Below are 27,916 nucleotides of genomic sequence, written 5' to 3' on the forward strand. Positions count from 1 at the left end.
GGGATAAATATGATGACGCAGGCCTGAGCTGTTGCCAGGTTACAGCTGCCGTTAGCAACAGATGAGAGTTTTAACCATGTAGTGAATTAAACCCAGTCAGAGACACTTGAGCATCTATAACAAATAGTTAAAAGGAAGTTAATTAACACATACATGAACTTTAAATCTTGGTAATAATAGCGTGAGATGTTCTTATCTCTCTCTCAGCTAGAAGCAAAGAGAGAGAGAGAGAGAGAGACGTCTCTGCTGTAAAGTCCAAGAAAACGAGCCGTTCGTCCTCCTGTCCAGCTGTGCGGAGCGGCCTCTCCTCCATCAGCTGACTTTAAACAGCTCAGGTCGTGTTGTTGTGTTCAGACTCTCCGCACGATGCAGGAAAAAAAAAAAAAACCCCACAGAGTGAGTCAGAGCCTCAGAGCCTCAGAGTCGGGCTAATTGGTGGTTGGATGATAACTATGTGTTGATAGCTTTATAAACACATCCAGGATGTATTGAAAGACACTGACAAGACACACTGGATCCAGATGTTTCCACATACCTTCAAATACACATCAGCTGTTTTTAATCATAATAATACAAACTAATTCCCTGATTAATCGAGGCGTTGAGCATGAAGGATGACTCGCCGTTAACCTTTATTTACCTGCAGCAGCAGTTCCCCCTCGGATACGCGGCTCTCCGCCGATCCTGACGTCTTGCCGTCGTCATGGTGATCGCTAGTCTTGGTCACGCCGTTGGACAGCTGGTTTTTCAAAGCCACTTCGGAGAAAGAGGAAGAGAAGATCGATATTTAGTAAAAAAAAAAAAATCACTCTAAAAAAAAAAAATTCCCTCAATAAACTAAATAAAGTAAACGATGCAAATAATCATCAGTTTCAACTCTGACTGAGAAATATTTGAATCCTCTTTGATTACAGATAATTATACAGAATATTAAAGTAGCTGTTGATCTCATATTTATAGCTTACATGTGTGTTTTGGCCTCTGGATTGTATTTTAATATTAACTTTAACTGCAAAAGTAAAAACTGTATTGGTTTGAATAATAATAATATTTTATGTGGTTGATTGTTACGTGCTCACAAGATCAGATATTCTTTCTGAATACTACAGAGAGTGATGCATTATGGGTTGTTTGTAGCATTAATGCTGCTAGCCTGTTAGCATTAAAGCTCAGTTTAAGTTTCTAAAGGCTCGTTTAACCTGTTTTTCAGCCACGGAGGAAATAAATTGAATAAAACGTCTCCAAATGTCTTTACTGAAGACGGAGAAAATAATTCTGAGACACAAACGTGATGTTTACATTCTGCTTTCATGGAAATATTTCACTGTATCTGTGTGGAAACGAACAGCTGATTGAAATCTGATACAGACATCCAGTCAGTCGTTTTCACCGAGTAATAAACTGCAATATTATTTTGACTTGATCCTCTGTAGTTGCATCATGTGGCAGCTTCTAACAGTTCCAGGCAAAGAAGCACATTTGAACCGGACTGAACCGCAGATTGAGACAGGAGGAGGGAGGAGGGGGGAGGAGGGGGGGGGGGATTTTAAGGTCAGCTGTTATGTAAAAGGAAAAAACCTGAGGGAGTAACACGTTTACAGAGCGAGAGGGGATTTAAGGCAACAAGATGGAGGGAGTAACACCTAAAAAAAAAAAAAAAAGGAGGGCGAGAAGAGGTTTTCCGGTCGTCTTTTCATCGCGTTTATTGACAGATATTGTGACTAAAACATTTCCTGTACAGTCAGGCAGACAAAACCAACCAAAGGGCTTCTCCGTGACCTTCGACCCTCTCAGACAAAAACATTGAGGCCAGCTCCGTGCCTTTGACCCCGCGGGGATAAAATCAGTTTGAGTGGGTCGAGTCTGAAGGAAACAAAGAGCCTTTCTGAAGCAGCGGTGGAGACGTTAATAGAAGAGGAAGTCTTTCAGGGGCTGCAGACAATACAGAGGCCGAAGGTTCGACTAGCTTAAAAACGCTTCTTCTGACCCCACATCTATTTATTATCATGAATCAAGTCTTTGTTTCCACCAGCCTGGGATGTAATCGCATGGGACACAAACAAACCACAGAGCCTGATATGGTGTCAAGACTTACCAGAGTTAAGATTTGTGATAAAAAAACAACACAAATCTTATTAAAAGCTGCTCGTACATCATTTTGGTTTAATTATGAGGAGGATGAAGCTACAAATCTCAATGTTATGACCCAGCTGACTAGTTTTTTCAGTATATATGTATGTTTTTATGTATTTCTGAGATGTACTTTATGACTCACTACTGATCCTGGGCACTTCTGTTGGCATGGAAACCATTTTTTGTTTAAATTTGGACCAGATGAAGGTTAGAAATGTAAATAAATGTGGTTTGGAGTCAGTACAGGTGTTACTTTCCCCATTAATGACCTGAATGACAACTAATTAACGAGTTTTTAAAGCAGTTTCTGCTCACAGCTGGAAGACTTTAAAACATTAAATGAAGCGTTCACTGATAGATTACTCATCTCAAGCAAGTTTCAACTCTACGCAAGTTGATTTTTGGAGAGCAGAGGAGTAAAAAAGGAAGAAAAAATGCAAAAATCTCTCTCTAGAACTAGTGTTTGTCCATTCTGGGCTACCGTAGAAACATGGCGGGCTTCGTGGAAGAAACAAGGGCTCGTACTAAGGTAACGAAAACACAACGAGTCTTATTTTCAGGTGATTATACGCTAATTAACACTGAGTATTATATTCCGTTTCCGCCATGTTTGGACGCCACTAAATTCTTCACACTGCACCTTTAAAATACGTCTCCTGTAGCCCGACTTCAACCGAAATGACCTTTTCTCAAGAACCAACTCCTCGTACAAAAATAAATCCTCAACCTTTGTCTGAGTCAGATGGCGGCAGAGCTCAGCGTAGTGGAAGCTCACGAGGCCCCAAAAAAGAGAGAGAGAGAGAGAGAGAGAGAGAGAGAGAGAGCCGAAAAAGCATGTCGACTATCAATAATTAAGAGCTGGAAAAGGGGTTGAGGGGTATTTTGTGCCCTGACGTCATGAACGGGAGCCGTCGGCATGAAAAAACACCCCGAGGCGACCGGGAGGAGGAGGAGGAGGAGGAGGAGGAGGAGGAGGAGGAGGATGTGGAGGAGGGGATTTCTGTTGGCACAACGGAGGGCGACGAGGACAACAACAGTCGATAAAAACATCACAACAGACGATCTTCAGTCTGACTCAGTGCACACAGGAAACATAGAAGAAAAGATGGAAGGTTTTATTGATTAATAGCCTCATATACTGAAAAACACACACATACAACTGCATTAAAAAGTGTGTCATACATATAGATCTACAGCCTGATTAACTCATTTACTTTATGAAGATATTTCAACATCAGATCAACCTGCAGCAACACCAGCGACGGACAGTCTGGAGGGAAGGTGACACAAACAATGACCCGTCTAATCTCAACCTCTCACCCCCCCCTCCCCCCCCTCCTTCACCGTCCCGCGTTCACGAGGTCTCTCTGGCCGAAATTAATTTTTCAAAGGTTCAACCGAGTGCAGGCGGCAGAGTCGACGGGACGAGAGGAACCTCCCAAACAACGACGGCGGCGGCGATGGCGACGTGTCCGTGGGTGTTGGACACAAAGAGGTTTGTGTTAAATATTCATGAATAACCTCAAACCTAATCTATATCTATCTAGATATATATCTATATCTAATCTATATGTCTATTTATACTCTCAAATTGTGTTTTAATAGCTGAATTTAATGTAACACCGCTCTTATTTTGAAGGAAAGAAACAGATTGAGCTCAAAATATCAGATTAATGGCATGATATGGATCTATAGTGATTCATATTTCACACACACACACTTTGTTTCTCTACGGATGAGAACAACAAGGAATCAGCATGTGACAGAGGTAGAAAATTATAGAAAATACAATGCTGTTGTATTACATAAGTAAGCGTTAATCTGCTCTAAGCGCTCGGCAGATGGCTTCACATGGAGACAGATGTGGGCTAACACACACACACACACACACACACACACACACACACACACACACACACACACACACACACACACACACACACACACACACACACACACACTTAGAGACTGGACTCTCCAGATATATGAATAAAGGTCGTCCGGTGCAGGTGAGTCATGCAGCATATATAAATATATATTAATATATGTTTGATTTCTGCTTCGTGAGGTGGAAGAAAGTCAATCTGAGATCTGAAGTTTCAAAAAAAAAGCCTGTTGACATCCGACCGACTGATCCCTGACACATATCAAAGGCTTCAAAAAGGAAGCATGATTCATTCTTTTTAATTACAAGACTTCAAATCAAATTAAACTACAATTACAAAGACAGTTTCTCCTTTTTTCTGCTTCATTAAAATAACTCACAACCACAGATTGTGGAAAATATTCCCAGAAACTCTTTCAAAACACAGAATCAAACGAGCTCGGCTCAGTTTATCGTTGTGAAATTAATCTCAGCAAAGTTTCTGGGTGGTTAATGTTAGTTTCAGTCTCCAGGAAATGAATGTAAGTCTATGTAACGTCCCCAAAAGTGACCTAGGACAACGTGTGTGTGTGTGCGTGCGTGCGTGATTAAATCCGAATTCGGAGTAAAACGACCGTGTTTTTGAGTCCTGTGACCTTCGACCTGAGGAACCAGCCGGCTTCTCTCGTCCGACAGCTGAGACCTTCCATCCAAACATTAAAAACCCTGCAGCACTAAACTGTGGTTTTTACTAAATTTAGTAAATGCGACAACTGACTGAACATGTCGTTACTTTTCTAGCAGATGAAACATAAATGATATTATATATAAATATATATAACTGAGTACGTATACATCAGATAATTGGACTTGTCAGGGCAGGAAGCTGTGATTAATAACGTGTCTCCAGTCACAGCAGCTTTACTGTTCATGTTATGACAAGTCAAAAAGGTCAATATCATTGTGTTTATACATGGAACCAACCACACTGTAAAAGATATTATAAATGTGTTTAGAGTCATGTGACGTCATCATCTGACCAGTTAAAGACCCGACGCTCCTCCACAGCTGTTGATTAGACCTCAATCTGAAGGTTATGAAGAGTTATGATGGGAACTGTTTGACGTCATCAGAGTCTACGTACCAATAAGAGTGATGAAGGTGTAACAAAGCTACCGACAGAGAGATGAAGATGTGACACGGCAGCACATAAAGAAGCTGTTTAAACTCAGTTTTAAAACGCGTTGCGGTGATCCGAACTCAAGCGGACAGTCGAGACACGTCGCCGTTCACACCTGTGTCTATCAGGTGTCTCCGAGGTGTCCAGCTGACCACTTGTGTTCAGGTTTTGTTGCTGCCTACGTCACTTCCGCTGGAAGGTTGAAGGTTATTACATCAGTCTGTCGTTTACAGGCTGTTCCAGCTGTTGACACCGGCAGGAGAATAATTTGGCGTTGGTGCGCCGTCACCAAAACAGCAACTGAGTCCTGCATTGATGACGTATTTACCTGTTACGTCTTTGTCGGGGAGACATCAGGACGCATTAGCGTTTACACTATAAAAGATATGTGGTCAAATACGTCCCAGACCACCATCACAACGCGTCTTGGTGGCCGTTTACACTTGTATTTAGTGTTGTCCACTTGTGAAACGCATTTTACAAGGACGTGTAAACAGATTCAAAGTCAAAAGTGAACAAAAACAAGACACCTGTTCACTCTGGGCGGCAAGAATGACGTCAAAGATGAATTTGCACGAGTTGAAAATGTTTAAACTTGAGCAGAACGTGTTTTCTTATCTCAGACTTCATGAAGCTGAGTGGTGAAAAATTCAATTTCATGATATAAACTGATTATACTTTGACAGAAGAGTTAATTAACGTCAACTACAGTAATAACTGGAAACTCTGTTCTCTGATTTTATTAACGAGCAACACAATAATAAAGCAGAAATGAAGACAACTAGAAGATACACAGCTACACACATTCATTTTCACACATTTCATAGTAAAATCTTCACTTTTCCAGCTTCAGTCCACATTTCAACATCTTCTGTCTTTGCTACGTGTTTTCTGCCTGTTCTGAATATATAACATCCATCCACCATGACAGAGACCAGACCAGTGTCTCTGATAAAACATCAGGGTTCCCCCAACAAACAGCCAGCAGCTTACTGGAAGCTTAACAAATCCAAACCCTACACCTATCATAGCATCACCTAACCTAATCCTATTCCTCCCTGTCGCTGCAGAGGAGATCAGCATGTTAGTTAAACACATGAAGAGCTCAAAACAGGCGCCTCTCTGAGGTTGCGGGAGTCAAAAGTTGAAAAGTGGGCCCCCGTCTCCCCCCTTCTCTCTTCAAAAGGTCTGTAAACCGGCCGTGAGTGGATTATCCCGCCGTGTTTTTATTCTCCAAGGCTTTCATCTCCTCCTCCTCCTCCTCCTCCTCCTCCTCGCTCGCTGCAGCGCTGCCGTCTCTTCAGACCGACATTACTGCGAGGCTGAGACTTCGGGACAAGGGTCGTCTCATGGCCACGGGCGAGAGGAGCTGACCTACAAGACGTTACGATGAGACGAGGTTCGTCCGGAGTTCATGCACTTAGACGTGTGTTATTGAAGAAGATGAAGAAGCCGGTCCGCTGGCCTGTTTCTGCAGGGTCGGCATGTGACACTGATGGTCTGATGTGGTTTTTAATCACAGAGTCGCGGGTTGAAGCTTGTGCTGTGCAGTGAATGTAACGGTGATGAAGGTGTGGGAAGAGTCACAACGCTGATCAGAGATGCAAACGTCAGATATTCCAAACGTCCGCAGTGATTTGAGGATTTTTCAGGCTGAGCAGATTTCTGAAGGTTGTTGTTTGTTGTTTTTTGGACAGATTTACAATCTGCCAAATCTGTGAACACATTCAAGACAGCCAAACACACACACACACACACACACACACACACACACACACACACACACACACACACACACCTACATCTGTTATGCCTGTAAGCCTGCTAACTCCTGGACGAAGCCAACCTTCTGCACTTTAAGACTTCAGAATCACAGACAGCACAGACACAGAGGTCACGACCTCTAACATCATGTTGTTACAGTCAACCATTTAAAAAATATATCAAAAAAGATGATTTCCAATCTAAAAACAAACACCTGGCTGGGTCATTTTGTCAGATTTATGAATGATCCTGTGTTTAACTGTCCGCTGTTATGAGAAGCTGTGTTGAATTAACAGCATATAAATATATTTCATCAGCAATATGGAGATAAACATCAACAGAGAGAAACATCCAACAGGGATAAAAACAGCAAAGATTAAATATTTGTTGTGTGATATCGATCAGTAAAACAAGTAAAATATGATCCACTAACAGTCGCTGTCTGTGTACAGACATTACAGAGAGCTGACATGTGTAACTATGCTAATAACTAAAAATCCAACCACAGAGTTTTCAGAAAAACCATCTAATATCGTTGTTTAGTTGATATTTATGATATTTGCAGCCTTTAACGAACTTCATTTCCCATAAGCCCTAGATGTTTGCAGGCTAAACGTCATGAGAGCAGCACAGATTACAGCTAGAGAGTTGAGAAATAACTTTAGAGGAAAGCGTTGAGGAGTTTTAGAAACGTGGATGAAACCAAAACACGCTGCTGCACTTGTAGTTTTCTCATGGGAGCTGTAGTTTTTAGAGTTGACTTAGAATATGGAGAGTAAACTCCAGGGAAACGCTTCATTGTTTCAGAGAGATCAATAAAAGAAAGGCTGGATGAGAGATTTAGAGCGACTACCTGCAACACATGAGTTAGATCCATGTTACAAACATCTTTACAGATCTGGGTTTTCAACTTCATTTCCCCAACTCAACCTTTTCTTGCACCTGACTCTCCACATCCACCTGAAACCTTCCTGTCCAACTCGGCCTCCAGAAAACTCTCTCTGACCTTATTTCTCTCTTCTTGAAACCAGTTCCACCTCTTTCTGTTTCTGCATGTTTTCTACCTCTGTGTCCGCAGGTCCTGCCAGGTGTGAAAAGCCATTTCACTATTTCAGTAGGCGAGGAAGGAGCAGCGCCAGCAGCTGTTTCAAGACTACAGACTGACATTCACCAGCTCACTGTCACCACTTTTAAACTGTTGCTGATGCTGCTGCAGTACTTTACAATCTGCAATATTAACTGGAATGGTGACTTAAGCATCTGTAGTAAAAAAGCAGCGTTTCCTACCTGAGAAGAAGCTCTTGGTGCGGAGGTAGCTGACGCTGAGCCTCAGGATGGACAGTTTGTCCAGGCTGGAGATGACGTCTTCGGGGAAGGGCAGCAGGCTGGCGAGCCGATCCAGCTCCGAGTTGAGACGGTCGCGGTGGCGTTTGGACGGGTTGGACTTGGCGCCTTCAGCCGGGGTCGGTTTGACTCTGGATGTGAGAGGAACGCTGTGATATAAAACCTTTAGTGTTACATCAGGAGTGTCAGAAAGTGAGTCATAACAAGGGTTAGATGTGGGCCAATATCGAGTCATGTTGAATTAAGATCAGATATATCTTGTTACAGTAGCTATAGGCTGATAAATAATACGATATTGATACCATACTGATCTATTGTCATGCTGAAATGATTAGTAGAGCAACAAGAAATCAATTATTTTGATAAGTGAGTCATTGTTTAAGTCATTTTTCAAGCTTAACAGGCAAAAATAGCAAATCCAAGCCTTTCAAATGTGACTATTTGCTTTTTTATATCATAGTAATTTGAATATCTTTGAGTTTTGGGCTGTTGTTTGAACAGAAGAAGCTGTGATTGGCATTTTTCATTATTTATTTATAACAGAGTGAATAAATAATCAATAAAGTGGAAAAAAATGTATTGCACAGATTGACAGACAATGAAAACAATCTTATCTGCACAAGTAATCTAGAATGGCACAATTATTTCCATCAGCTTGGTTGTCTAATGTGGTTTTGCATAAAAATATACACAAATACAACAACTGAAGCTGCATTTAATCTCAATTTTTCCACAAAACATGACTGAGTGACATGTTTTCCTGCACTAAAATTGAATAATTCACATATTTATGACCTTAGCATGCTACTTGTGTGCTTGTGTGGTGTTAAGAATGGGTTGTTTTCTCTGTTAATGTCATTTTGGGGGGATAAATATGTAAAAATACAGATATACATGCCAAACCTGCAAGATGCTCATAACACATAGCTGTTTATCAGGCCGTAATGATTCAACAGACAGTAAAATGTGTCTTAAATGACTAGAATCAGTGTCAGTAGTTGATAAAATAAATAAATAAGCATCAATCTTCCATCTCTTACCCCTTTTGAGCCGGTTTTCTTCTTTTCCGTCCAGCATACATGTTGGGACCAGTTTACTCACAGTGAAGCAGGAGGAAATCCATTAACACACTTAACTTTAAATATAAAAAATGCCCCAAAAAGACCAGTAGAATCCAGTAGAAAGCGTCCAATAGAAAGCAGTAGCTGTCCGATAGAAAGCAGTAGAGCTGGCAGGGATCAGAGACATGACAAACAGCTTTAAGATCGCGTTAAATGTCAAATATCCCGTTACCGTTAGCCGAATAACGCCTGGAAAAACCGTTTAAACAAGCTCCTGGTGTGATTTTAAACTACAAGAGTATGACAGGAGATAAAATAGATGTAATAACTAAAGATGTATTATGTCACTATGTGGTTTCACTACAGAACAGACGCACTAAAGCTCCCAGTTGAAGTATTACGGGGATGTAACAGGAGGACTATCCGGTTATCCCGTCCACGGTGCGTCAAATCCCGCCGACGCTCCGGACTAAAAAGCCCCGTTTAAACTTCACATCCTGGGGGTGAAGCTCAGACAAAAAAAACACAAAAATTACCCGGTTAAAGTTCAGTTTTCTGCATCCTTCTCCGGTCCCGCTCCGCTCTCCTCCCGGAGCTCTCTGCTGCTCTGCTCTCATCAGTCTCCCCGTCAGTCCACAGCAGCGCGGCGCGCGCTTCCCTGGCAACGGCTCGGGAGCGCGCAGCGATTCAAAGGTGACGTCAGGAAAAAATAACGGTCGAAATTACGGAGGTACTGCTCAATAAAACGTGTTTTTTGAGCTGTAACTTGAATTATATGAGTGTACTTTAATGAAACATATCAATGTTGGTGTTAATATTTACACTCACATCAATTTTATTTAAAAATAAAGATTTCATGAGTTGAAATATTGACTGAATATAAATATGGACGACGCGCCTCCACCAAGCCCCCAGGAACAGCGCCGGGCTGTGAAGCCAATTTGACATAGCCGCCAACCCGTGTAATTACAACGTCACGTGACGCTATTAGGCCCAAAAAGACTATCCCTAGGGAAAGAGACGTCTGTAAATCAGTGGATAATTTTTTTGAGCATCACAACCCCCCGCGAAATGACTCGTCTCACTATCAGAATTTGATCCGTTCAGTCCGATCACATTTCGAAAGTCGAGAAGAGCCGCACCACTTAATTGTTTTATCCCCATTCAAGTTAGCCGGAGGGCTAAACCGAAAGTAGCTGGCTCGTCGGTGAAAGTCACTAGTGCGCACGCACTGTGGGCCCAAAAGATGCGGAAGAAGTTGAACTTTTTTGGCTTCATGCGCCACTGAGCAACTTTCATAGGAATGAACGGGGCCCCCTCCAATTATGGATGTATAATACAGCCATGCCTCCAATGCTGTTTACATCCATGTCTCCACCACGGATGTATAATAAGAGCTGGATAGGGCGCCGTCGCTCAGCCTTGCAGCCAATTTTTCCCAGTGGTCACTCGCGGTATTGCAGCGAAAAATCCCCCTGCGGCCCAAAAAGCATTTTCCCCATAGACCACCACTGTAAAACAACTGTTGACAGGACACCTCGAACTGCAAACAAAGTCAATTATGACTTTTTCTATTATGAACGTTTTATATATTCAGTGGGCCGCACAACGCGGAAGCAAACCCGGAAGCTCGAAACTTTTTTTTGGCATATGCGCCAGCCGAGCAACTCTTACTGAACTGAATGGGCGCCATTTTTAGTCCGGTATCCAGCTCTTATAATATATCCAAGGTCTCCACTTCCTGCTTCCTGCCGCTATGCAAAAGTGAAGCCAAAATATCTCCTTTCTGGGAGCTGCCATCTTGCTTGTGTTATGTCATTTGGCGCTAGAGTCTGCGCAGTAGAGTTGGGCAGTGGGATGACGGCCCACGGAACACGCCCCCTCAGCCTATCCGCGGCCTGACGGAGGTTTGAGAGAGGCTGTCACAGCTGTCAATCATGACATCACCCCTTTCTATATTGTCAAATAACCAATTAAAACAAACTTATCCGAAAAATTAGTACTTGTATAAACATCAGCATGATAAGAACTACCTAAAATGACAGAAACCATCTTTGAGAAAAAATTATTTGACGTGTAGTTTGATTTTTTAGTTTGGCTATGGCCCATCCACAAACATGAAGGGGGCGGGATTTATGACATATACTGCAGCCAGCCACCAGGGGGCGCTGTCATGACGTCCATATTTATATATTTATATATATTGTTTCAGCAACCAGGCTCCTGTGTATTATTTTGTTTCTATTGAACTTAAAAAGCTTCTTGCGCAATCCCCTTACTCAATGATTTAAAAAAAAAAAAAAAAGATTATATATCATAATTGAATTCCCTGGCACTTTGTTTCCTCTTTTTGTTGTTGTTTATGTGTTAGTTTCTTGAATTTGACTGTTTTCAATACAGTTGAGAGAAAAAAAATATTCTCCGTAGACATATTTAACTATATATAACATAGTCACTGCTGTTTAATTATTTTTAAATATATTTTTTAAAGACTTCTAGATTTTGTTTAATGTTTTAATAATATCCCTCCATAATGTATTATACAGTGAAGGTAGGTATACAGTATTAGCTTCATTGTGGCTAATGATAGCTAGCTTATCAAACACGGTGAAGTGAAAAATACATTTTCCCAGTTCTAATCCTCCTGTGTCCCAGTGTGTTCATTTTTTTATCTCTTATATGCCAAATATGTGTAAATATAAATTCTTTTGAGTATTTTTACATCAAAACCCCCATCTTTTCTCCTCCTATAGATGACAGATGTTGCAGCTGTCACTAATTAATAAATATGTATCATTTCATTTAAAAACCACTTAATTTCAGAGTGAAATATTGTATTTTTTTCCTCCACATTAACAGCTACAGTGACTTAAAAACATATAGTCAACTTTTAAGTTAAGATCCATTGCTATATACTACTGACAGTAAAAAAATAACTTAATTTAGGGAATATGTGAGCACAATATAAACTACAAAAAGTCTTAAAACTAAAAAACAACCTCTGTCAAAACCAATAAATAAGCCCTATTAATGATCCAGCCATGAATAATATAACATATAATTATAACACTATTAAAGTAGTCATTCTGCATAATTTTGATATTTTAAGTACATTTTGCTCCAATATTTAAGTTTTGATTGCAGTATTTTTCTGTGGTTGTGCTGCTTTAACCCAAGTAAAGGACCTGAAAACTTCTTCCACTGCTGATTTTAAAGGCTTTTTATGACTTTATAGGAGTTAAAAAATCTTTTCTTTCCATCAAAGTTTGAGCACATTTAAGTTAACTTCTCAATAACCATCCAAGACTGTGTTTGAAAACCATTATAGGCTTAACTGGGAGCAGATTGTGACATGGGAACAGATGAATAACAGCCAAAAAAAAGAAGCTCTACAGTGTCATCTAGTGGACACTGGAGACCATTACATCCATTAAAACTACAGCATAAACTACAATAATAATTCTAAATAAATTAATATATGTATCATAAATGTTTGCCAATTTTCATAGTTCATAAACTCATATTTTATGACAATTTTCCTCATATTTTTACCAACTTTTAAACGAGATTTCTTGACTTATGGCTCAAATACAACAAAAAATTGACTATAAAATGTAAAATATGTTCAGTTTTCTTATTATCTCCTGTTAAAGCCAAGCTTATTAAATCACACCATTTGTTTTACTTAAATTTTAACCATCAAACTTCTTGCAATAAAATAAACCTTTATTCGCAGCGCAGGCAACAGAGCAAACAGACGTTGAAACGCTGCAGTCAGTGTGTGATCACATCACCTTTAATACGGTGAACATGAAAAGATTGACTCAAACTCTCATACACTGTTAGAGGCAAATATTGAATGCAAATCCACAAGATATAATAAGTTGAAACGTTACAAAAAAAAAAAACAACAACATCATAACAGGAGGTTACATATGTATATGCTGTGCAGAAAATGTACAAAAAAAAACAATAAGCGTGTGTCAGGTTAAGGCAATACGACATTAAAATGCACAATATATGACAATACGTATTTTGAAAAAACAAAAAAAAAAGACAAATATATATATTTATATACAGGTACACAAAGATACTGCATTTTGGAGCCTTGGCCTCCAGGGGTTTGAAAAATAAATGTATAAGTACAAAGCCTTTTTTTTATTTGTTTGTTTTATCTAAGCAAGCAACAATATATATTTATATTTCTGTATCTACGAAGAATACTTTGTGAGGAAAAGGCTCTGATTGAAAGCACTCTGGATTCAAAAGAGGAGAAAAGACGTTAAAAAAAAAAAAAAAAAAAAATCACACACCTCCGAGCAAAGTGCTTCATTTTGTACTGAGTCTTAAGAATTCAACCATCTGTGATGTTGGTTTTTTTGGGTGTTTTTGGTCTATTTTTGGTAAAAATCTGCTTTTATCTCACTGATGATGTTTCAAAACTTAAGCTGAAGTTCACAAAAACATCCACAAGAAGAAATGTGAGAATTTAATTTTTACAGTATTTTACAATTTCTTTGGCTGAATTTTCCCAGTTTCTTACCTTTAAATGCAAAATGCTGGTTGTTAAAATCAAATAATCATTTCTAAAGCAAATATTTTGACAAATTTGACTTTTAGCTTTTCAAATTTCTTTGTCATATATGACAATTAACTGAATATCTTTGTGTTTTTGGACTGTTGTTGTTGTGATGAATTGAGTTTCTGTTGCTGTAGTATAAACTGTGTTTTACTGTTTTCCAAAATATTTAATATTATGAGTCAAACATACAGTGAAAATCATCATTTTGTCTTGTATGATTGTGATTTACAGCAGTGAAAAGTCAGATTTAGACTATATCATCTACAGTTATATATATTTACACAGTTATCTATAGTAATACAGTATATTCAGTATTTAGGAATTCTTTCTGCACGTCATTTCAAACACTGACTTCTGGGAATTTTTTGGGATAATTGCTATTTGCAGTAAATAATCAAACAATTTTGCGAGAATTAGTTTTTGTTTGACAAAATTTATTAAGAGTAGAGAGTTTTGTGTTGAGTTGTTCACATTAAACTCCTAAAAACTGAGCCAAAGTCATCGTAAAATACTGTAACTGAACTTGTCTCCTCTACTACTGCAGTTAGTGGTTTACTACATATCCCAGAATGCCTTTAGCAGCCCTCAGAAGGGGCAGGCACCTGATGCTAATGTAGCGTTCGTGAAATATGGGAATTAAAGACTTGTAATTACAATTCAGACTCACATTTTCATGAAATCTGATGTTTTTTACTACTTGCTGTTAATAATAATAATAATAATAATAATACGGAAGTGCCTCAAAAATTGATGATGGTGTAATGTTGCGTTTATGTCGTGAGACTCTCATGTTTAAAACTTGTGAGAGGTCATCAGACAACTTAAGACAATTGTTTGATCACAGAGTTGATGTGAATTGAAAATACAGCATTAAATCCATTAAATGTGAGTTACACAGTGGACTTTGTCCCGTGTATTAAGCGCAAATTAAAAGCTTTCAGAAAACCAGTTTCCCGGTTAAACTACGACACGGATGTTGATCTGTTTACAAGTCTGAAACTGGTAATTACAACTCTCCCATAAGACCTGAATGCAACATGATTCTAGTTAATCGATATTGAAGAAAAACTACAATCAGTCCGGTCAGTTTCTTGCTGTTTTATGTGTAGAAATCTGTGTGTTTCCATTTTTTGGTGGAAAATCTGTCCACAGAAACTGGATTTTCCAACAGTCTGTCTTGTATTCTGTCTCGTCCCTTTGGTATCCTCGGACATAAAGCATCACAGATGGCTTTACTGACTTTTTTTTTTTTTGGTATTTAAGTCAAGTTTTCATGATCCTTGTCGCTGCTTTTGTCTTGTGCAGGTTTTAAAATACCCTGCAAATTAAACAAAAAGTTCACAAGTGCTGAAAACAACATTTTTTTTGTCGTCTTGTGGACAAAAAGCAGATTTCACGGCTCAGTACGGGATGAAGCGACTTTCTGAGGCTTCCTCAATCCACCGTGAGGCTTTCAGCGTTTCTTTTAAGTGCTGAACTGTGTTTTTTTTTTTAAGATCAACAGACAATCAAAAGGGTTCAATTAAAAAGGCACTTAAGGTTTCCACCCCCCTTTTTTATTTAACGTGTGAAGTGTTCCTTTTTTTTCCCATTTATTTCCTCATGTATAATATACAATAGCTGCCTTTACTGTTTTACTTCTGTGTTTCGCTGCCGGACGGGTCGCGCCGCGCCGTCTTTACTCCCGGTCCGAGCAAGAGCGTCGATAAATTAACCACAAGATAGAAACAGGAAAGAGGAAGAGGACGGAAAATTTGTTTGCGAAAATATAAATCAGCATCTTACAAAGAGAGAATTTTCAGGTTTAGTTTTATGATTGAATTAAAAAAAATTAGATGCAGAGAATAAATCTGCTCTTTTTTTTTAATTAAAATATGCGATAAATCCATTTTGAGGAGTTTATAATCCAACATCTATAAAATCTAGAGGATCTAGTCCGTTAAAAGCGTAATTTCTTTATGAAACAAGTACTAAAATCATCTTAATTTGTGCTTATTTTGTTATAAAACACTTCTTATTCTATAATAAAACTATCTTTTTGGGGCTGGGAATTGTTTTTTCTCTTCTCTATGCTTTGGCAAGTCAAACACTTTTGAAGAAATAGTGCAATAAATCTTATAAATTGGCTTGTTGAAGTTAAGGCGAGGGTAAGTTTTTAACTTTGGTTTCAATTTTCCCACTACATCTTTTTTTGCTAATATTCCTGATGGAAATGTTTTTAAAAATCAACAGACTGTCCCTTTAAAGTTTCAAACAGTTCTGTCAGTTTATAAGGCACCATCTGTATCCCCCCCCCTCCCCCCCAATACAACAGGAAAAACAACACAGAAATATTAAAGAAAAGAAAAGAAAAAAGACAAATAAAACTGGCTCAGTGACAAAAAAAAAAAAAAGCTCTGACCGAATGCTTTTAAAATATATAAAAGATGCACTAACGAGCAGCTGTTTCCACTGAATCATCTCGTGTTAAAATCTGTTTGTGTGTTTGTCGGATGATGTTTCTGTTGTGCGTTTCTTTATTTTCTTTTTTTTTTTTTTTGTTTTATACCCTGTCTGCAACGCAAATCTCCCTCAATGGGACAATAAAGATTTGAAATGAACATTTTCAAAAGGACAAAAAAAAAAAAAAAAAGAAACAACAACAACAACAACAACAACAACAACAACAACAAAAAAAAAGTAGATATATTTTATCCTTCTGAGCGCTTTCAGGGAGTAGGTCGGCGTGTTTGTTCGTCAGAGAGACGGCAGAGGATCGACAGGCGTTCTTTCGTTTCACTTTCTTTCAGGTCGGTCAGTGTTGTAGCGACGTTTGAGACTCTGTGTGCTGCTTTTTATCGGAGGCGGGGGACGTTAACCAGACGCACATTTGCCCAAAACAACTAGTTACTCCTCAACCTTGAAGTATTTTCTCTTGTAAAACTGAAATATACGGATTAAAAACGCTTACTACGAAGCATAAATGTCACTTTTCTGCAGGAAGAGACTCGCTGATGCAGCTTGTGGCTGATGTTCAACCGTTCGTTAGTGAGAATTAGTTGATTAATTGATTAAAATTATCGGTTTCTGCCTTTAAATGTGATGATTTCATGTTTTTCTTTGTCACACGTGACAGTTAACTGAATATCTTTTGGGTTTAGACTGTTGGTCGGACAAAACTACACATTTAAAGACGCAATCTTTGACTCGGGGGAATTATAAGTAATTTTTCACTATTTTCTGACATTTTACAGACAAAACGATTCATCAATAATGGAAATAATTGTAAGTTGCAGCCCTACATGTTGTACATTTTAACCTTCATTAATGTACATTTTATTTTCATACACTACAATGACGATGAAATTTACATCCTGTTTTATCGACAGTTTGGTTTTTGCTGAATCAATTATAAAAGCTTTAATACTGGATTTAATTTAACGACTTTGCAGCCGTCAGAAAGTCTCGGACTTACAACTAAGATGCTGACTAACAATTATTATCATTACTGACTAATCTGCTGAGTGTTTTCTGGATTAATCAATGAATTGTTTAGTCAAAAAAAAGTCAGAAAAGAGTAAAAAAGTCCATCAAAGTAGAGCAGAAGCCAGCAAATTTCTTGATTAGTCAAAAACTTGCTCAAAAATATTCAAATATTTATAGTATCAGACCAAAGAAAGGAGAAATTTCTCACATTTGAGAATCTAAAACTGTCAAATGTTTGGTAAATTTGCTTGAAAATAACGACTTAAATGATTAGTTAGTAAATTAGCTGCAGATTAATTGTCTTTTAAACAACAAATCAGCTAATTATCGCAGCTCTGCTAACATGCAGCGTATAATTAGGGTCATTACTCATAAATATAACAGAACAAGCCACACAAATGAGAGATTTATGGTTCATCTGAGGTGTTTTTAAACAATACGTTTTGGTTTTACAAGAGAAAAACTTCACAGATGACGACTGACTGGTTGGTTTGGTAAATCTGGTGAACTTTCCCGCCTCTAACAGTCTCGCTCGAGTGTTTTTGTTTCCTCAAACATCTAAATATTCTTATAAACAGACGACAGGAGACATTCAGCGTTACTGAGGCGATGGAACGAGTGGAAGAATGCAGCTCATCCATCAACGTGGTAGAAAAAAAAAAACAAAAAACCGTCAGACGTCCTGAAACTTGCTTCAAATTTCTCAAACTTGATCATGATTGCACAACAGAAATCGTTGATACAGGACGTCCGTTATCTCTTTTGTTGGGGTTTTTTTTTTTTTTTGGTATAATCCAACCAGCTCCGAGGAGGAATTCATACTTTTTTTCTTTGAATGACGTCCAGGTTTGAGAAAACAAACAAACAAAAAAAAAAAAAACAGACCAGCTTTCTCTTTCCTCCTGTTGTGATTTCTCTTCCAGCCATCCTGAACCGAAGACTTGAACTCATAAAGCTTTCATCACTGTTTCCTAATAAGAAAAAGAAGAAGAAGAAGAAGAAGAAGAGAGTAACAAGGCGTCCTGGTTTGTCTCCTCGTCCTTCTCGGGCACTTTTCTGTTCTTCAGTCTACTCCGCTTTCATGTTTAGAGACAGGAGTCTTTTAAGTTTCCTTTTAACTGCCCTTTCAGTCCAAGCGTGGGATCCTCTGCCGTCCAGGAGTCACAGCGGCTGATTCCTATTTGTTCTCTGAGTAGTATGCGTTTCCGTTGGACAGCGAGGAGAAGTGGAAACCTCCGTTCCCTACGACTGGACGGCTGTTGATCTGTGAAATGAGAGAAGGGCGGTTAGATTTTATGAGGCATCACTTACATTATGTTTTTGAAATTTGGGGTTAAAAAGCCAAAAAAATATGAGCTTCTACCTTTATATCATTGTAAATTGAATATTTTGGGCTGTTGGTTGGATTAAACAAGACGTTTGAAAAAGAAATAATCAATCAATCAATGGGAAGACTCTTGAAACGTCCTTAAATTGTTTAATCCAAAACAGTCTGTAATCAAGTCTGTTTTATTATTATTATCTGGAGTTTCATTGCAAAGCCTGATATATCTTATTGTTGTCCAAAAACTATTAAAAACACATCAATGAGCCAGAAATACTCACTAGAGCACCAAACGTGTATCAATCCGCTGCAGAAAATAGTCCCCAAACAAATACACCATTTCTTCCTGTTTGTTTGTTTGTTTTAAAGAATACAGAGATCAGCTGTTTTAGGAAGTAACTCAGCCTCTTTTTTGAAAAATGAAACTATATATTTGAGAGCTATTTGAGAGTACGTATGTAGGGAAGTATTTGGTCTTTTCATGCGATCTGTTAATGAGAAAAATAAAGAGTAACACCAGCTTCATCTGTTAAAGTAAAGATATTTAAGTTTGGGTTTCCTGGACCACCCCATTAGAATCCCACAGGATCCAAAGTATCTGCCAAATCCCTGATCCAGCAGTGATGGAAAATAACAAAACACATTTACTCAAGTACTGCACTTAAGTACAGTTTTGAGGTACTTGAGTATTTCCATGTGATGCTACTTTCTACATTTCAGAGGGAAATATTGTACTTTCTACTCCACTACATTTATTTGACAGCTTTAGTTACTTTTCAGATGAAGATTTGACACAATGGATAATATAACAAGCTTTTAAAATACAACACATTGTTAAAGATGAAACCAGTGGTTTCCAACCTTTTTGTCTTTTGACGTCTTACAAAAAGCAGTGTGTAGTCGGGGTCACATTTCACATGTCTATGAGTTGTTAACAGCTCCACCAAATAGTGATTTTTCCCTCTAAACTTCTCACATGCTTTCATTTCAATAAATGTTCAAATGATCCAATATTTCAGCTAAATCAAAGATTAGAGAAAAAGTCCAAAAACTGAAAACAGATTTGTGTATCAGAACTTTGTTTTTTCTTCTTTCCTCTCCCATTAATCATCTCACGACCCCTCAGATTTATCTGCTGACCCTTTGGAGGGGCCCGACCCCTAGGTTGGGAACCACTGGACTAAACTAGCTAACTGTATATAAAGTAGTGTAAACTAGCTCCACCTCCAGCAGCTACAACAGTAACATGCTGCTCTAACACTGATGCTTCACTATTAATAATCTAATGATGTCATATATAATAATATATCAGTCAGAGGGACCAAACCACTACTTTTACTGCAATACTTTAACTACATCAAGCTCATAATACTTATGTACTTTTACTGCAATACTTTAACTACATCAAGCTAATAATACTTATGTACTTTTACTGCAATACTTTAACTACATCAAGCTCATAATACTTATGTACTTTTACTGCAATACTTTAACTACATCAAGCTCATAATACTTATGTACTTTTACTGCAATACTTTAACTACATCAAGCTAATAATACTTATGTACTTTTACTGCAATACTTTAACTACATCAAGCTCATAATACTTATGTACTTTTACTGCAATACTTTAACTACATCAAGCTCATAATACTTATGTACTTTTACTGCAATACTTTAACTACATCAAGCTCATAATACTTATGTACTTTTACTGCAATACTTTAACTACATCAAGCTCATAATACTTATGTACTTTTACTGCAATACTTTAACTACATCAACCTCATAATACTTATGTACTTTTACTGTAGTAGGATTTGTAACTGACTATTTTTACACTGCTGTATTAGTACTTTCTGAATACTTCTTCCGCTACTGTCCAACACAAACCCAACACAGAACGGACTCAAACTCTAAAGTTGTCTAATCTCAGTACTTTACCACCAGTTTTTACCTGTGTCTGTTCACTGAAATTAAGATACTGCTGCGGTTGCACCAGCAGGCTGTCTGGGTCAAGACCAGGGGTCATTTGGCAGGACAACTGTGCCGTATCAGGATTTGGGATAGCGGTCATCCCTGGCACTGCCCCACCTCCGGGAAGACCCTGATAGAAACAGGAGGATTTGGAGGAGATCTGGTTGCTGGCGGGGTTCAGTCTCTGGCAGGAGGGCGCCTGACTGAGGTGCACTCCATTTACGGGCACAGGAGGGGCGGCATTTCTGAACATACAACTGCTAGGAGGTGCCATAGGAGGCGGTTCAATGCCCTGCTGGACAGGAAACTGAACATTTGAAGTCTCTGCAGTCCTGAACATGGGTGTGCAGTTGACAGCGTTCTGCGTTGCGGCAACCCCAGGAAGAGGATTCCTTTGAAATCCTGACATTTGGTTGATGCAGGCGCCCATTTGTTGGTGTCCATTTGAGATCAGCTGCTGTTGCTGCTGCTGCTGCTGCTGCTGCTCCAGCGGCCAAGACTGTCTCTGATTCTCACTGTTTTGTTTCTGAAGTGCAAAGTGGTTCTGTAAGCAGCTAGACGGGGAAGGATCTGCCGTGAAACCGGGCGCGTTTGAAATATTTTGGGTGTACGTTTCAAAGGTGTCGGCTTGGTTTGAGTTGGGGACAGAGGCGTTCCACTGGTTGCCCTGGAAGTTGAACACAGGGTTTAACTGTATTGAAGCGCTTTGGTCCTGGAGGCCGATGGGTAGGTTGGGCGTCCTCAGCTGGTGGTTCTGCATTTGGTTGGAGTGAAGCTGATTGGTTTGGATTGGAGTCTGCCTGAGCGAGAAAACTCCGTGGTTGTTGTCCTTGGCGGTGACTTGTAAGGTCCTCAGTTGATTCTGTGTCTGAGCGCAAGAGTCCGAAAACGAAGGGTTGAAGGTCATTGGAGCGCCGAGGTTGCCTGTGGTACCCAGATCAGCGTGAAGACCGACAGAAGGGGTGAGGGTTTGCTGTGAGGCGATCTGTTGAAGCGTTGGACCGTTCAAACCGGTAGAGTTCAGCTGAGGAAGATCGGCGTGGGTCAGTTTCATCGTCCCCGGAACTGGAATCTGTTGTCCAGCCATCATCGGCCCTCCGTTGGGTATCAGCTGGTTTGGAGGCTCCAGAGGCCAGCCAAAGTTCTGCTCCACACCTTGGTCAGGACCCTGGTTCTGGAGGTCCAATGTGGAGAGGCAGGCTGGTACGTCATCCAGGTTATCCAGCAATTTGAGCCCGCCCTCCTTCTGGAGCTGCTCTTCTACGTATGACAGGATGTCTTGGCTGAGAATGTCGTTCAGGTCTTCGCTCACCTCGCAGTTGTTGGAGCTCATCTTCAGCAGAGTGGTCTCCCAGCTCTTCAGCTCCTCGGGTTCCACGTCCAGGGCATTGGCGAGGTCGTTTTCCTCCAGGATCTGCTGCAGGGTCTCCATCATGTCCTGCACCGTGGCCTCGGACTTCACCAGGCTTCCGACAACAGGTTTGGGTGAGGAGTTTTGCCAGATGTCTCCGGGAACATTGACCGTAGCGTGGGTGTCCTTGAAGGCGGCGTCGTTGAGGGAGTTCAGGGCGTTGGCGTTGTTGTGTTCACAGTAGATGGACTGGTCCTGACTCAGCATGCAGCCCAGGATGGAGTCACGGCTGACGGAGAAACTGTCGATCTTCCTCTGCTTCGGGGCGGAGCACGAGTCGGGGACGTCGACGGTCGGAGCCAGATCGTACAGCAACGCCTCTCCGGTGGCGAAGTTGAACGGCAGCTGTAGCCGACGGAGACGCAGTTGTTCTTCCCCTTCTTCATTTCTGTGGCAAACAAGACAAGAGTCAGTCGCTGGTTTGGATGAAAATAAAGCAAAAATACTAAATATTGTCTGGTTCTAGCTTCTCAAATATCATAATGTGTCCTTTCTCTGTTTTATATCATTGTTAACTGTATATATTTTGATTTTAGACTGTTGGTCAGACAAAACAAGACATTCAGGAATCTGAAATTTTACAAACTAAATGGTTAATCGTGTAATCAAAAATGTAATCAACTGTTGCTCTAATGATAATTTACCTTAGTGACTAAACTACTAATCATTTTAAATAAATAAACTAATCATTTATGCTCTAAAATGTCAAAATAAATGACAAATGCCTGATCTGAAGTCTTCAAATTCCTGATTTGTTTTGACCAACAGTCAATCCCTGAGGTCCAATTTTTCATTTTAAGTGAAGAAAAGCAGCAAATCCTCATATTCATAGAACACAAACGAACAAAAGTTTGACTGTTTACTGAATAAATGACTTACATTGACAAACAATCATTTATTCATTTATAGCACTATTTTTAGTACTAGTACAAGCATTACAAGTACTATACTAATAGTACTAATAGTAGCAGAATTGCTAGTAGTAAGAGCCAAAGTTTGTAGTATTAGTTTAATTTCATTCAAACACTGTAAGGAAACTAGAGCTCAGCGATTAGTCAATTAATTGATAGTTAAATGCTGAACATTTGTGAGGCTTTGCTGCTTCTTCTTCTTCTTCTCTTTTGTGATTGTAAATCCAAATATTTTGGACTGTTGTTGAGGCAACTTAATGACATCAACTTAGCATTTAGGAACATTTTTCTTACATTTTATACACAATATATATTTATTTATAAAACAATAAATCAGCGGAATAATCGAAAGCAAACCTCTCATGTTTTCCTGATGTGAACCATCACAAAGAAACACTAAACTAAACCCTTCAGCTCTTGTCTTGTTGTCAACTTTAGGGAGACTTACGTCAAAGCTCTCTGCCGGGCCACGATGAAGTCTGGTTTTCCTCCTTTAAACACCAGTCTGGCGCTGGCCTGGACCCAGATCCATGACCCAGTTTTGGCCAGTAGCCTGAAGACGGTGAAACCGCTGTCTCCTGTTTTCATCACTGGATACGACACAGAAAAGAGTCAGCCATATCTATCTATAAACCTGTCCATCCACTTATCCATCAGCCTATAATTTCAGACTATCAGACTTACTTCTCAGGTGGTTGTCGGCGCAGTACATCATGTCTGCGGCGTGGATGAAGTGGTAGCCGGTGCCTCTCGTGCAGAGCTCTGCTTCACTGTAACCCAGAACCACCTTCCCTCTGGAGAAATAATCACATTAAGTGTCTGAATCAAACGGTCTATATATCAATTGATGTGATTATAAAGATAAGGAGGGTTTGTCTAACTGTATGGACACTTGTGTTGGAGATTTAAAAGCATGTTTCTATGACTTGTAATTGTTTTTATGTGTTGTTCTTGTGTGTATGAAGATGAATGTTTCTTGTTCTCGTGTCTCTTCTAAAACATACATTTAAATATCAATGAAACTACATAATTAAATCAAGTTAAATGAATAAAGTCTTGGTGTTTTTTTATGGTTTTCTTGCTCTATGGAAGCAGGATAGTTGCCGATCTGTTGTGTTTGACTGTCGTGACTTTTTAAAGACCAATTTCACAATTTTACTTGTAAGATTTTGGAATAAACGTCAGATTTTTGCTCATGTTTATGTTGAAATGTCTCTACATTAAGACCAGCAGTTTGCTTATGCAGATCTCTTTACTGGTTTCACTCCCGCCCTGGGTTTGTGTGTCTACCTGGCGTCGATGCCCATGGGCGTGAAGTCCAGCTTGTGTTTTGTCTGGAAGATGAGCGTCTTGGTGCGGATCTCCAGGATGGACGGCGGCTGCAGCGGCATGGCGATGGCGAACAGAGCGAGCTGCGGCGGAACCAACGTCCCGTCCTCCGACAGCCGGTTCTGACCGTGGAGGAACTTCAGGCGGCCGCGGAAGTTCAGGGCCTGGAGACGAAACACACGAGGACACACAGAGACTGAAGCAGGAATGGAGATTTGAATGTATCTACGTCAATCTCTGGCCTCACTTTTTAAAAAACATGTAGGTCACTAAATTCTCATGACCCCGGCACTTCGTTTGGTTTACTTTTAGAGTCTATTTATACGAGCATGGAGGACGGAGGAGGCTTCAAGTGCACTAAATGACACAGATATCGAGTCTAAAATCATTTTCTTGAACTGAAACTATCAATTATTGGTTGTAAAACAAAAACAAACCAACAACAAGCAGTTTAAAAATACTTTATGTTTTTTGTCATAAATATAAAATTGATTGTTTAAGTAAGGAATAATTAGTTAGATGTGAAATTACATCGTTTGAAGAGGAGGTCTGACTCGCTCTAAATATTTAAGATCCATAGTTGGACAAAGATCTGCTGTGTTTAGGTTGAGGAGAGTGATAACAAACCAGACAATTGAATTTTAAGCAATTAGATGTTTTTAGGAAGTAATTAAGATAAATGGTAAAATAGAGCCACATAACATCACATCAGAAAGACGGTGATTGTGTGACACTAGTTCATAATGCTGAGAATAAAAGATAACATCTTTCTGTTCAGGAACTTTTTCATGTTGCAGCTTTTTCTTAATAATTAACGCTCACAAAACAGTGAAAACAGCCTCTGAAATCATCAGTATTGTAAATTAAAGGACCATTTCACCAATTTTCCACCTTATCTCTTGCTATACGAATTACATCTGCAGTCATTGTGTCTCTGGGGCGCAGCTGCAAAATCTGTTGTTCTTGTGGCATCAGCGCCGTCATGTGACGTGACGTAGTCGGTGGGCTATTTCAGCTTGGATTTCAAAATACATTTTTAACACCAACAGTTTATCTTCTTTACTCGCTTACAGTCTCTCTCTCATATTTATCTGGGGTATAATTTTAAATGCTCACTTTCCCAGCCCAGATAACAGATCATGTGGTTATTATTGAGAACCTATAATCTATAACACAATCTTTACTGGTGTGTATTCTGGTGATGTGTGTGTGTGTGTGTGTGTTACCAGGAAGCCGGAGGAGTTGTCGAGCAAGCAGCGGAAACGACAGCAGAAGTTTCTCTCCAGGAAGGACGAGTTTTCTGGGGGGATGACCTGCGGGTCGTACGTCATCAAGTTGCTGTTGACCTCGCTGCTGCTCTGCTCACCTGCGGCGATAAAGAAACCGCCGCTGTCACACTTTACTAACGCAAACACACTCAAAATCCTAGCGTTTAGCTGAATTCGTCTACATCATCAATAAGTCTTATTTATCCCAACATACAGTACAGGATGTGCAGCGTTGTGGACTTACTGGGACTCTCTGTGCCGCCGTCGTGCTGGTTCTTATGTGTGTTGAGGGCGAAGTGAAGCTGCCGTCTGAACAGAGCTCGGTCGTCCGTGTGGATCAACTCGAACACGCTCTGATGGACGACGTCCGACTGAAACAGAGAAACACGAGATCACAATTTACTGCAAACTGACAGTTATTAATACAATGTTCATTAAATGAGAGATTGAAACTAGAGCTGCAACAATAAGATGAGTCGATTCTGGGCTTTCAAATGTGAGAATTTGCTGCTTTTCTTGGTCTTACATTATAATAAATTAAATATTTTTGGGGTTTTGGACTGTTGGTTGGACAAAAAGACATCTGTTGACGTCACCTTGTGCTCTAGCATATTGTGATATGATGATTTAAAGACCAGAAAACAATGTGCAAATTAATCAATAATGAAAACAGGAGGAGAGTAGAGGTGAACGGGAGGTGTTGGAGCTGCTTTGTGTGTATTTTATGTTGTATTTTAGTGAAACTAATAAGCTGCAGCTATTTTAATTTCGGTTATGATCACACATGATTAGTCTTTTAGTGAAAAAGTGCATCAAATTTCTGTAAATAAAGTGACCACTGACTCATTTCATTCATTATATCTGAATAATAAGAGTAAAAACTACACACAGGACTTTGCTTTTGTCTCCTACAACAAAATGAAAATGATATTTTCTCTGTTGAAAACGCAGAAATAAAGAATTATAGAAAGACACAAAATATCACGGAAACTAGACACTAATAAAAAAGTGTCAGAGATCTAAATATATATATATATATATATACACTGTACATAATAAAATAACAACAGTAGTAATAAATGCTGCCCACTGTAAGTCTGGAAAGATTAATATTTATTAACAAACCTCCCTATTTAAAGAGAGTAAAAGTGAATAATGAGGACGAGCTGCTTTCCAAACCGTTGACTCATTCGGTCCCATAAGCTTTTTGGCTGATCTCCAGTCAGCATGGGTATATTAGCCTGGAAGACTTGGCTGCAGCGCACGACTTGGCAGCAGAAACATAAATGTTGATGCTTAGGGTCATGTAGGACTTCCCACAGCGGAGCAGAGAGAGATTTACTCTCCACCTCCAAGACACACACACACACACACACACACACACACACACACACACACACAAAAAAAGATATTTTAAAGCTGCATCTGCTGTAAGTGACAAGATATCCACAGGAAGTTTTTAGGAAAGACGATACTTTAAATCATCAGGGTTTTTTTTTTACTGTATTATGTTTTTGTGATCCAGATGTCAAAATTATACGACAGCAGCAGATTTTGTCTCCATCACTACTTCAATTATTCATTTTTTTTGTTGTTTAGTATAAAAATGGAAGGATTTAATATTCATACTCTGAGAAATATCACTGCTTGGAATCCAGATGTGTTAATGTTAATGAGTTTCACATCATTATAAACCCTATTAAAGGTAAATAAAGATGTTTAGTGCTGGTTCCAGCTTGTCAAATGTAAAGATTTTATGGTTTTCTTCGTCTTCTTTGATGCTAAACTGAATATTTTTTGGGTTTTGGACGATTGGTCGAACAAAACAAGACGTTTGGAGACGTCACCAGGGGTATTTTTCACTATTTTATGACATTTTATAGACCAAACAACAATCGATGAATCAAAAACAGCAAATTAATCAACAGAAAACAGAAAAACATGCCTTATTAATCTTATAAAACCCAACAGCAACTAGAATTGACTTTTTGATTTAGCTAACTGTGACTTCTACAGGAAAATTGTGCACGTCGTCAGCTACACAGGCAGTAAAGGACATCCCCGTCTCTCACCGCAAGTTTTTTTTTTCTCGAACATTATAAATATTAAATAACGACTGCAGAGACTGTGTGTGTGTTGGCACAAATGTTCAAGACAGCAAGAGCCCTGGCCCTCCTCCAGCTGAGCCCTCAGTCCTCGTTTGGGTTTTAGCGTTTTGTTGGCGAGCTCCGGCTCCTCCAATGTTTGTGCTGGCGAGCTGCGTTCAAGACCAATGATGCAAGTGTAAACACACACAGCGTGAA

At 39.4% G+C, this 27,916-nt stretch overlaps 2 protein-coding genes across 10 annotated transcripts in view; both read right to left on the reverse strand.

Annotated features, from left to right (window-relative positions):
- Positions 1-10,250, reverse strand: part of LOC121891835 (aryl hydrocarbon receptor-like) — a 52,559-nt gene extending 42,309 nt beyond the window's left edge. For 6 of the 8 annotated variants that reach the window (XR_006094182.1, XR_006094178.1, XR_006094179.1 and 3 more), the window contains exons 1-3: positions 9,326-10,250; positions 8,229-8,434; positions 641-756 (exon numbers count right to left, since the gene is read on the reverse strand). Coding sequence is in view for 1 of the 8 variants with exons in the window: in XM_042404454.1 (XP_042260388.1) it covers positions 641-756; positions 8,229-8,434; positions 9,326-9,366 (363 nt within the window). In the remaining 7 variants the exon portion in view is untranslated. The remainder of the gene's footprint in view (positions 1-640; positions 757-8,228; positions 8,435-9,325) is intronic. The other 2 variants (XR_006094183.1, XR_006094184.1) reach the window with 2 other exon arrangements.
- Positions 10,251-18,153: 7,903 nt separating this feature from the next.
- Positions 18,154-27,916, reverse strand: part of ahr2 (aryl hydrocarbon receptor 2) — an 80,925-nt gene continuing 71,162 nt past the window's right edge. For both annotated transcript variants that reach the window (XM_042404444.1, XM_042404445.1), the window contains 7 exons: positions 25,858-25,984; positions 25,572-25,711; positions 24,307-24,509; positions 23,701-23,810; positions 23,465-23,606; positions 20,675-22,493; positions 18,154-18,657 (listed from right to left, as the gene is read on the reverse strand). In XM_042404444.1, the coding sequence (XP_042260378.1) occupies positions 18,571-18,657; positions 20,675-22,493; positions 23,465-23,606; positions 23,701-23,810; positions 24,307-24,509; positions 25,572-25,711; positions 25,858-25,984 (2,628 nt within the window). In that variant the 3' untranslated portion in view covers positions 18,154-18,570. The remainder of the gene's footprint in view (positions 18,658-20,674; positions 22,494-23,464; positions 23,607-23,700; positions 23,811-24,306; positions 24,510-25,571; positions 25,712-25,857; positions 25,985-27,916) is intronic.

Source organism: Thunnus maccoyii, chromosome 24 (genome assembly GCF_910596095.1).
Source record: "Thunnus maccoyii chromosome 24, fThuMac1.1, whole genome shotgun sequence".
NCBI classification, from domain to species: domain Eukaryota; kingdom Metazoa; phylum Chordata; class Actinopteri; order Scombriformes; family Scombridae; genus Thunnus; species Thunnus maccoyii.